The following is an 11,176-nucleotide window of genomic DNA, read 5'->3' as shown; positions in this document are numbered from 1 at the left end:
ATACATAATTAACTTTTTTATTTATGTTTTCTGATGTCTACTTTTTTAATGTACATTGTACATTTTTTTATACATCAGGAATATTTTTTATACACATTTTTTAAAATACATGATCAAATTTTTTTCATACACATTGCATATTTATTTATACCTTTTCGTACATATGGAATTTTGTTTTTGAGAAACTTTGGATTTATTTATCTTTAACCATGGCGGTACAACAAACACCATAAATAATAAAATTTCCATCCAGATACGTAGACCACCTAACGATAAAATTTACAAGCACAGAAGTTGGCCTAAGGCACACCGCTATCATCGCCCCTCCCTCGTCGGAGCCTGGCAAAACTTGTTTTAGTAGATAGTCGAGGAGTCGTCGTGCTAAGTTCACATAGGACCAGCGCATCAGAATAACAACCCTCGCCGATAAAGAGACATGTGGATCGAAAGGATCCAAACTGAAGACATATGAACGTAGACGAACAAATACCGGATTCGAGTAGCTCCACCAACGACAACCATTGATCGAATCTTGCGAGATCTGCCGGAGACACACCTCCACAACCCTCCGACGATGTTAGATGCACCACCGAGACTGGGGCTAGGCATTGAGAACCGTATTTCAGCCGCCTTCATCTTGCCTTCTGAACAGGACACAAACCCTAACAAAACTTGAAGAAACATCTAAAAATGGAGCCCTCCCGCTGGCAAGGGCCGGGATCCGCTGCGCCCCCATGGCCCAGGCCACCGGAGACGAGGTGGACCGGTGCCAGCGATAAGCAGAGGAACCCTAAGCTCTTTTTTTGCAGAGGAGGATGTGGCTGCGTGTAGCAAGTCCATGCGAAATATTTTTTTCCATAAACATTTAAGATTTTTTAAATGCTTGATTAACATTGTCCAAATGTTTTGTGTTAGGTGTTTTTTAATATACACTTGTGGAATATTTCAAAGTATAAACAAAAGTAAAAAAAAGGAAAGAAAATATGAAAACAAAAAATTGAAAAAAAAGCAGAAAAAACGAGGGTGTGGCCTCCGGCCCGCTGGGCTGACCCAGCCGACGCTCTCTCTGCTAGCTGGTCTCATCGTTAGGCCGGGCCGGACCAGAAAAGACGAAAGAAAACGGCTGCGCGCGTGCGGCCCATCCGGAGCTGATTAAGAAAGTAAACCCTCCTCGGTGGCTCGTCTCCCTCCTCTTATCCGCTGCGGCTGGCTGCGCCTGCGGCCCCGGGGCCTCCCTCCCCTGCGCTTTATATCTCCTCTCCTCTCCTCCTCCTTCGGCCTCGCACCCCTCGCCGCCAATGCCACTGCCACTGCCACTTGTTGACTGATTCACCCCCACGCCATTTCGCACACCAGAGACTGGTAGAGGACCAGAGTTCCATGGAGGAGGGGATGCGGGTGGCGGTGGTGGGCGCCGGCGTGAGCGGCCTGGCGGCGGCGCACGAGCTGGCCAGGGCCGGCGGGGCGGCGCGCGTGACGGTGTACGAGGCGGAGGAGAGCCTCGGCGGCCACGCCAGGACCGCCGACGTCGACGGCGTCCAGCTCGACCTCGGCTTCATGGTCTTCAACCGGGTACGTGTACGCATATGTACCTACCTACGGGGCCAATACGTACACACGGCCGTGATGCGCGTACGGATACGAATTTTCCAGGACATGATTCCCATTTAGGATGAAGAAAAAGTACACGAGGTTCGGAGAATAGGGTTCCTGTTGAGAAGAATAAATATTCTTTTCATATCACTGGCCATTCGGGGGAAAGAAATAATGGCCGTCCTACAATTTTCTTTTCGCAAAAGAAAAATCTTTTTTTTAAATCATTTGGAATGGAGTATTTCGTAGAGATTTTAGAGGCCCTCGTGTTTTCACCTCTTTATATTTATCTACGGTCCTCGTGTTTCATCTCTTTATTGTGGCCTTCGGTTCTCGTACATGTAGGTATGACAAAACCGCCTTAATAGCCGGCAAGGCATCTCATCTACTCCCTCCGTAAACTAATATAAGAGTGTTTAGATCACTAAAATAGTGATCTAAACACTCTTATATTAGTTTACAGAGGAAGTACTTACCAAATATAAATCCTTTTTCTTCGGCAGGCCAATAAATGATTACCGAATAAAATCTTTCTTCTTTGGTAAGTCAGTAAGTGATCACCGAGCATAAAAATTGCAGGTAAATCACGTGCCAAAAAACGTCTTACATTATAGGATGAAGTAGTAGTAGGATTTCTATGCTTTCTTTGCAACGTACGGACAACTATCTAGTTAAGTTAACATAGATGGATATGTGTTGTTCACTATTTTGAATTAGCTCTTTTGAAATTATTTGAATGGCTTACCACACGTGTCACGTGGCTATTTTGAATTAGCTCGAACCTGCTACTAATGGCATTCTTTATCCTGCCCAAGAACCATGTTGGCATTTCCCCTTTAATAACAATTAAAAAACCCGGTAACCATGTCGGCCCTAATCCATCACGTGATTTCTTACCCAAAGTGCTTAACCAATTGCATCGGCCTGTCCATCGGGGGACTCCATATGAGGCAGTGGGTAGGTGTGTGGCGAGCGGGCGACGTGGACGCCCTGATCGCCTTACGATGGTATGGTCGCTCGGCCCAGACAAAAACTGGACGAGGGATGGATGAGGAGGACGACGACATGGACACATGTACCAACAGTGTTCCACTTTCACCTTTTCTGTGCTACGTCTGACGAGATCTCGCTGGATGCCTCGTGGGCACAGAGCACAAAAACTGACAAGCCCACCATTTTTCTGCAACCGGTCAATCTAGCTACTCGTATTTCATATGCCCATCTTATGACTAGTTTACTGCCAAAGCTACGTGCAATTGGGCATCTCTCTGGCTGGCTCGTATTGGTACTACTGTTCTGCTTGGGCATCCCTCTACGTCGTCGCGCGTTAACAACTGTGCCACATTAGTGGGAACTAATGAACAGTGGTGGTACTAAATACCACCAAGGAAAAGGCACATGTGTTGCTGTCTCTCCTTTTCCTTCTCGCTCTTTACCGAAGAAACACGAATTCCGTCACTCCCTTCGACCCATATTAATTGTCGCACTTCAGAGAGCAGCATCTCTAATTGGCATGAGGTTATTTTATCTAAACTTTGTACCAGATATTGTTACTTATTTATTTCCTTATGAGGCCCTCGATCCCTATTAAATATTTCTTACCTTACATGGAGGGTAACGAAGTTACACCGATTTGAGGCTCTAACCGACGGGCTAAATTTTGAATCTAGGCCTTACAACACTCAAATTTGTCAACTGTAGGCCTAGACTTCTGAGGTTGTGATGGAGTTTTTTAAGAATTAAAATTATAGTGGTCATAAGCCGGAAACCTTCTAAATCTCTGGCCACACCCAAACGTGAAGGTGTCGGCTATGGCGTAGTCGAATCTCGCTGGAAGTGACGACATCTACGACTTGCACCTCCGCTCGCTCTTCACCGGCTCCCACGACTTGATCAAGCGCCTGACCCCCTAACTTCTGAAACACTTGTCTCAGAGGAACAAACTTGTCAAAACCCAAATGTTTGTTAGCAGCCAGAAAGTTGTAGATGTAGAGTAGAATATGCCGGTGGACACGATCTACATAGCAATCGTTGCCCCGAAGAAGAAAATGTAGAAGAAGGCCCGAGTCCCCTTAAATAATCCTGTAATATCGTATCGGCGTTAATCACTTACTCAACAGTGGTTCTTAATCAAAGCGCTTAACAATCAAATGCCATTCGTGGAAGAACTCCAGGGTAGGTTGGTAGACGATGGAGATGGTCATCAGTGGGTGGTAAGCGGGTGACGTGGACGCCGCGATGGCCTTACAATGGTATTCTCGTGCGGCTGATATACAACAGAAAGGGGTGGGGACGGCGGGGGCGGCGACGACGATGACACGGACACATGCACCAACAGTTCCACTTTCATCCCCGGGCCAATAGTAGTAGCATACTTGTCTCTCGCCACATTTGCTTGGTGCCTCCACCTTTTCCGCAGCTAGTCAATCCAACTGGCATGAACGTTTCAGGCTGGGCATCTGTCAACATCTTTCCTTAATAACTGTACCATATTAGTGGAAACTAATGAACACTGGTACTAAATTTCACCCGAAAGAGACACATGTGCGGCCCTGATGTGCCACTGTCCTTTCTTCCCTATCTCTCTAACAAAAAATAAACACATGTCCAGGTTTTCTGATCAGGAGAAGAACATCAATACTCAACTAATTTTTTTCATGTAGTATTTACATAGGCTCGTCCGTAGTCCAAAACCTCCAACTAAGACACACATTTTTTGAAATGGATGGTATTATCCGAAAGAGGAGGTCGAACTTAACCTTATAATATTTAGAGGAAATATTATCATTAGATTTTTCATGTTAATACTTTCGAAATATAACAACCTTAAATTATTTTACTACCAATATATCAACAACGAGAGTAAATTTGCAAAGTTGACTTAATCCAAAACAATCTTGTTGTGGCAAAGTTGAAAATAGGAGATCATGTTCATATCCAAAACATAGGCATTTACAGAGGTAGCGGGTGAGCTTTTTTTTAATGCGGATTGAGGAGCTCTTTGCCCCTGATTTTCATCGAAGAAAACCAATAACACAACGATATTACGCAGTGAGTATCTTTTGTTATGCTTAACCGAACTACAATTGTACGTACGCCTCCTCCTCCTTGCCTCATCATCACCGTATATCCGTATCTCCTACTCCATTGCACGTGCTACATGTGCACCAATACATTACGCACCATGATGATACGGCTACCAATATTATCACAAGCATATCCTTACTTGAGGTTACTCGACAGATTAATGTATTCAGGATATTTCCTCTTTTGCACTTGCCCATCATTTTTAACTTTCTCCCAGGCCCATGTGCAATGGCTTTCATTATTCTGCACAAGAACCACTTGTTCATCGGGGTCCTTAACCAAACCTTGAATCGGGGTGAGGACGGCGGCGGCGACGACAGGGGCACATGTCCCAACAGTTCCACTTCCATCTCTTTTACGCTTGTCTCTCACAAGTGTATTTGGTCCAGCCTGGCTGGCTGGCACAAGCTGACAAAGCTCATTTTCTGCAACTAGTCAATCTAATTCTGCACATGCCAAATGCAGACTTGCAGAGGCATCCCCACAGGTTTGATTAGTCAGTTTACTGTCAAGCAAGCATCTTACACAGCTACCCAGATTAATTTGATTAGTCTACAGCCGTCTGTCCACATCTCTCCTTGGCTAATTACTGTACCACTCAGGTGGAAACAAATGCACAATTGTGGTACTAAATATCACCTAGAACATTCATCAATGTTCGTCAAAAAAATTCAGATTTTTTTACTATTTTTTTCGATGTTACTGTTCATGTAAGAGCGTATGAGCTCGGGAGCAAAAGAGCACTTTCGGCGAGAGAGACACCTGTGTTGCTGTCATGCCACATTAGGCTGTTCCCGTTGGTTGGTTAGCTTGAGGTTTTCTGGGCTGTCTTTCCTTGTCCCTGTCTCCCTAGTACTATTTCTAGTCCAACTTTACTGCATCTGATTGGACGAGAATGGTCACCTTTTCTGTTCGTGAGTTTATTTGTCTAGACGCATAGTGTACCCAGGCACCCAGCCATTGAAATTCTGAGCCTTTTAAACGTTTGGCATGCTTTTCACTCCCTTAATTTATTATTTGACGGCTCGTCAATCAGGAGTAAATTGCTATGTGTAGTTACTACTTCTAGTTAGTCTGAATGGGAACATCTTAAGCATATTTAGTTACTTTTTCCCAATCCATCAAGGGTTTGCCTAATTACTCCCATACATATTCTATCTTGAAAGACAGAAAATCTTGCTACATTCAAATGTAATTTCCCAAGAAACTATTCATAGTCAATAATTGCAATTTGTACCTAAGCGAATACTAATACGGTAAGTTGCCAAACTTGACTAGCACTATCTCTAATCCAAATAGTCAAAATAGATGACGTCTCAGAAAACATGTAGTCTCTGACGTTGAATATTAATGCGTGGTTATTGACTTATTGTGGTTGGTCAAGGGGATAGTTATATGTGTATATAATTAGATTGAGATGAAACATATCTTATAATTATATATTTAAAATTTTAAACTAGCATATTCGTATAAAAGACAACAATCAAAGTCGTGGTTCAATGGCCATATTCATGTCTGATAGGTCGGTCATGTATTCTGGAACAGAGGATATAATGTACGGAAACAGACATCTAGATTCGCAACTTATTATGCGGAATGAACTTGCAACCACTCCCATTGCTGCCGTGGTGTTGAAGTTGCTAAACCGAGTGAAAATGGCAGCCAAATGAGCAAAAAACTCCTTAACTATCCATTTGTTGAAACCAAGAATCACTTAAAATTTGTTCGCTACTGAATTAAACCTGACCATGCATCCAACTGCACCAAAATGGCAGGTGACATACCCAAACATGCTGGAATGGTTTGAAGAGCTCGGGGTAGAGATGGAGATATCAGACATGTCGCTGTCAGTGAGCACACAGCTCTCCGGTGGCGGCAGGTGCGAGTGGGGCAGCCGGAATGGCCTCTCGGGCCTCCTAGCGCAGAAGAGCAATGCCCTCCGCCCTGCCTTCTGGCACATGATCCGCGAGATACTCAAGTTCAAGGAGGATGCCCTCAAGTACCTGGAGGACCATGAGAGCAACCCTGACCTGAACCGGCACGAGACTCTGGGCCAGTTCATCCAGACGCATGGATACTCCCAGCTCTTCCAGGAGGCATACCTGATCCCAATCTGTGCGAGCATATGGTCATGCCCGTCGCAGGGGGTGCTCGGCTTCTCTGCTTTCTTCGTTCTCTCCTTCTGCCGCAACCATCACCTCCTTCAGATCTTCGGTCGGCCCCAATGGCTCACCGTCAAAGGTCGCTCGCATACATATGTAAACAAGGTACTCTAATTCCTACAAATGTATTGCACACTGTAGCTGTCACCTGCAAAAATACAGTGTCTGAACATGTGCATCTACAAAATAGGTAAGGGAAGAACTGGAAAGCATGGGTTGTCAGATTAAGACCAGCTGCCAAGTCAAATCTGTTTCAAGCGTTGAAGGAGGTACTTCATCCATTTAATTTTTTTTTAACCTGAATCCCTGTTCTTTTACTGCAAATGATGTCATTGCTCATTGATTTCTGGCTGCAGGATACAAAGTCTTGGAGGTCGGTGGCTCGGAGGAGGTGTACGACAAGATCATATTTGGTGCTCATGCACCTGATGTTCTGAGAATGCTAGGAGATGAAGCAACACACGAGGAGTTGAGAATTCTGGGTGCTTTCCAATATGTCCACAGGTAAGTAATTTGTGTCTGCTATAAAATTTGATTTATTTTAACTGCCTGGCCGCTGTTCTCCTCATCTCTGAACTATTACCATTGCAGTGACATATACCTCCATCGCGACGACACTTTGATGCCACAGAACCCGTCAGCATGGAGCGCCTGGAACTTCTTGGGGACAACAAGCAGCGGCGTCTCTGTTACCTACTGGCTAAATCTCCTCCAGGTAAAGCTCACAATATCGGCGATGCATTGAATGACTTAGATCAATACTGTTATCCACACTGAACCCATTCTAATATTTATCACATCTTTGCTTGGAAAATTCAGAACATCGAATCTACCGGCAAGCCTTTCCTGGTGACACTGAATCCACCTCATGTCCCGGATCATGTCGTGCTCAAATGGAACACCGGCCATCCTGTTCCATCTGTCGCGGCTGCAAAGGCTTCGTTGGAGCTTCAGCAGATCCAAGGAAACAGGGGAATATGGTTCTGTGGGGCATATCAAGGTAATTCCTTGATTTTCTTTCTTTCAGCATATATTTAAGTTTATTACTACATGTACTTCAGTTAGGTGGCTTATGTCCTGGGTTACACAGGTTATGGCTTCCATGAAGATGGCCTTAAGGTACTCCCTGCCCGCGAAACTTTTTTTCCGTCTTCAGTGAAATATATATTTGGCATTGATATCTATGTGTTCGATTTATCACAGGCTGGGAAGTCTGCGGCTCAAAGTTTGCTTGGGCAGAAGAGCAGCCTTCTTCTGAACCCAAAACAGATGGTGCCGTCATGGACGGAAACTGGGGCTCGCCTTCTGGTAACAAGGTTTCTCAACCAATATGTCACCATCGGTAACATGACGTGAGTCTGTCCTTGAAACTCCAGATTTAATCCCAGGATTTATATGGTATAAATCCTAACTTGGTTATTTTTGCTTGCCCCCAGCATTCTTGAAGAAGGTGGCACTATGTTCAGTTTCGGTGAAGTCGACAAAAAATGTCTTGTCAAAACTGTCTTGCGAGTTCATGACCCACTCTTCTACTGGAAGGTTCGGCTACTGTCTCTTCTCATTTTCTCTTCAGTTTTTGGTGGTTATTTTCCTGAGATTATCTCCTGTGTGAAAACAAAACGCTGTTTCAGGTCGCAACCGAAGCGGATCTTGGTATGGCTGATGCATATATTAATGGTTATTTTTCTTTTGTTGATAAAAGAGAAGGGCTCCTGAATCTTTTCCTGGTAAACTAAATCCTTATGCTAGATTGATCTGGCATACTGTGTATATGCATCTTAATTATGCCATTTTTGCCTGCAGATTCTCATTGCAAACAGGGATGCTCAGAAGAGTAGTAGTAGTGCTGCCAGTAAAAGGTACTAAGTCTAGGGACTTTGAAGTGATCAATCATCCAGTATGTAATTGTATGGTTATTTGGCAGGGGTTGGTGGACACCCATGCTTTTGACAGCTGGGATAGCATCTGCAAAATATTTTCTGCGCCACATCTCAAGGAAGAATACTGTCACACAAACTCGCCGAAACATCTCTCAGCACTATGATCTGGTCATTGCCAATGCATCTTCCTCCTGCTGTCCTCATCTCTGTCTGGATGTTCTCACTGACAAATCACAATTTCTGAAATGCGCATGCAGAGTAATGATTTCTTCTCGATTTTCCTGGATCCATCGATGACTTACTCTTGTGCAGTATTCAAGGTTTGTGAATCATGTGATCAGTAGTAGTGTTAACTGCCTAACTGTGCATCCAGCATGCGGATTAAGTGGTGTGAAATCTGTATAGGTGGAAGATGAAAGCTTGGAAGTAGCCCAGCAACGCAAAGTTAACCTCCTAATCAAGAAGGTAATAGTAATGATATAATTATTAAAACTTGATGAATACATGCATACATGATCTGATGAATATGTAATAATGGTAGGCTAAAGTGGAGCGGAATCATCATGTTCTTGAAATCGGTAGCGGTTGGGGCAGCTTGGCGATGGAAGTGGTGAAGCAAACGGGATGCAAATACACAGGGATTACACTGTCTGAGGAGCAACTTAAATATGCTCAAATGAAAGTAAAGGAAGCTGGTTTGGAGGTAAATTATGATATTATACTACCTTCAGAGTTCAGACACAAGTCTCACTTTTTTTCGACACTGACCGTACTTAAGATTAAGATGTCCTTGGAGAACTTATTCCAATTTAACAAGTGCTCCTCTCTGTTATCTATTTACAACAACATTGATATGCTTTGTTTTGTCAGGATCGCATAACTTTCCTGCTGTGTGACTACCGTCAAATACCAAGTCGGTGTAAGTACGACAGGATCATATCATGGTAAGTAGTAATGTTGCTGTTCTCAATATGAATATATTGAATCGAAGGAAATATTTACCTCTTGTTGACACGCACAGCGAGATGATTGAAGGGGTTGGTCATGAATTCATGGACGATTTCTTTGGCTGTTGTGAGTCTCTATTGGCTCCAGATGGCCTATTTGTCCTCCAGGTTTCTACCAATCGACGCGAATACCACATCGGTTCGGTTCATCCTTTGAGAGGAATCATTGATCGTGAACTATAATTGAATCCAAATATCTTCTTTCTATGTATGTGTGCAGTTCATATCGATTCCAGAAGAACGGTATGAGGAATACAGGAGAAGTTCAGACTTCATAAAAGAATACATCTTTCCAGGGGGTTGCCTTCCTTCCTTGGCCCGGATCACGTCTGCCATGTCCACCGCGTCCAGGCTCTGGTACGGTGTTTGCATATATGCACCTTTCGCTGCGATGAACTTATTGACAAACTGAATTTTCTGAACTACGTAGCATGTTTGTTGTTACTGAACTTTGGAGACGATAGTGATGCGTGCTGTTGTCTGAATGCAGCATCGAGCAGGTTGAGAACATCGGGTACCATTACTACCCGACGCTGATACGCTGGAGGGATAACTTCATGGCCAACAAAGAGTAAGCATCCATGCATCCCATCCATGTTGAAATGCAAATAAATCCATAAAGCTTATAACACTAAGTGTATATTGCGTTTCTTAATTGCAGTGCGATTTTGGCTCTTGGATTTGACGACAAGTTTATCCGTGTATGGGAGTACTATTTCATATACTGTGCTGCCGGTTTCAAGTCACGGACGCTTGGAACTTACCAGGTAACAATTCTTAGTTATGGAGTAGAATGTGTTTGCATGAATTCAACAAAATTTGGTCAATCTTTTCAAAAAATTCACCAAAGAACTTTTGAAACTAGTAAATACCCAGTTAATACTCGTTAATGCATGTGCTTATGACGGTTTTATACTTGCAGATTGTGTTTTCTCGACCTGGCAACGACAAGCTGGCCTACGCCGACAACCCCTATGCAAGTCTTCCGGCAGCCTAGCAAGCTCACTGAACAAGTGCACGACCATTCAAACTCATACCTATACATAGTAGGTTGCATTTAATTATCCATAAATTAAGGTCGAGAAATTGTAATTTCCATAGGAGTGTGTGAAGTGTCGATTATAGTGCTACCACAGGGTGATTCATTGATTGGTTCATGTAAGGCGTGGTTCACCATGGGTGAACATATATACCATGAGACATTTGTCCGCCTGCTGGCCCAAGGGCGTGGTTTTCTTCCTCCTCTCAGCATTTTCCTTCCAAGCCGCGTAGCCATCTCCTTATCAGCCGGCACTCATCACCCGCTTACTGCGTGGCTTTTGTCTCTTGAGGAAAAATCTGATGATGTTTGCTTGATTTTTATACTTGGAAGAAAATTTGAGCCTTCGGTATAAGAAGAACGCCAAGCTACCTAGCCGATCTAGGGCCAGCAAGGTTAGGGCTCTCG

General features: G+C 43.8%; 1 protein-coding gene across 1 annotated transcript; it reads left to right on the top strand.

Annotated features, from left to right (window-relative positions):
* The first annotated feature begins 1,186 nt into the window (after positions 1-1,186).
* LOC109759562 (uncharacterized) lies at positions 1,187-10,941 on the top strand. The gene is made up of 21 exons (XM_020318384.4): positions 1,187-1,572; positions 6,456-6,947; positions 7,033-7,111; positions 7,199-7,346; positions 7,434-7,557; positions 7,662-7,842; positions 7,933-7,961; positions 8,046-8,194; positions 8,279-8,381; positions 8,474-8,569; positions 8,646-8,701; positions 8,767-8,890; positions 8,980-9,042; positions 9,128-9,187; positions 9,264-9,425; positions 9,593-9,666; positions 9,744-9,837; positions 9,950-10,086; positions 10,220-10,300; positions 10,391-10,496; positions 10,652-10,941. Exons 1-21 carry the CDS (start codon positions 1,381-1,383, stop codon positions 10,724-10,726), a joined length of 2,625 nt encoding a protein of 874 aa, XP_020173973.1. The 5' UTR covers positions 1,187-1,380; the 3' UTR covers positions 10,727-10,941.
* Positions 10,942-11,176: the final 235 nt, after the last annotated feature.

Source organism: Aegilops tauschii, chromosome 2, assembly GCF_002575655.3.
Source record: "Aegilops tauschii subsp. strangulata cultivar AL8/78 chromosome 2, Aet v6.0, whole genome shotgun sequence".
Classification (NCBI taxonomy): Eukaryota; Viridiplantae; Streptophyta; class Magnoliopsida; order Poales; family Poaceae; genus Aegilops; species Aegilops tauschii.
The sequence above is the reverse complement of the archived record's forward strand: the minus strand, read 5'-3'. Positions and strand labels throughout refer to the sequence as shown.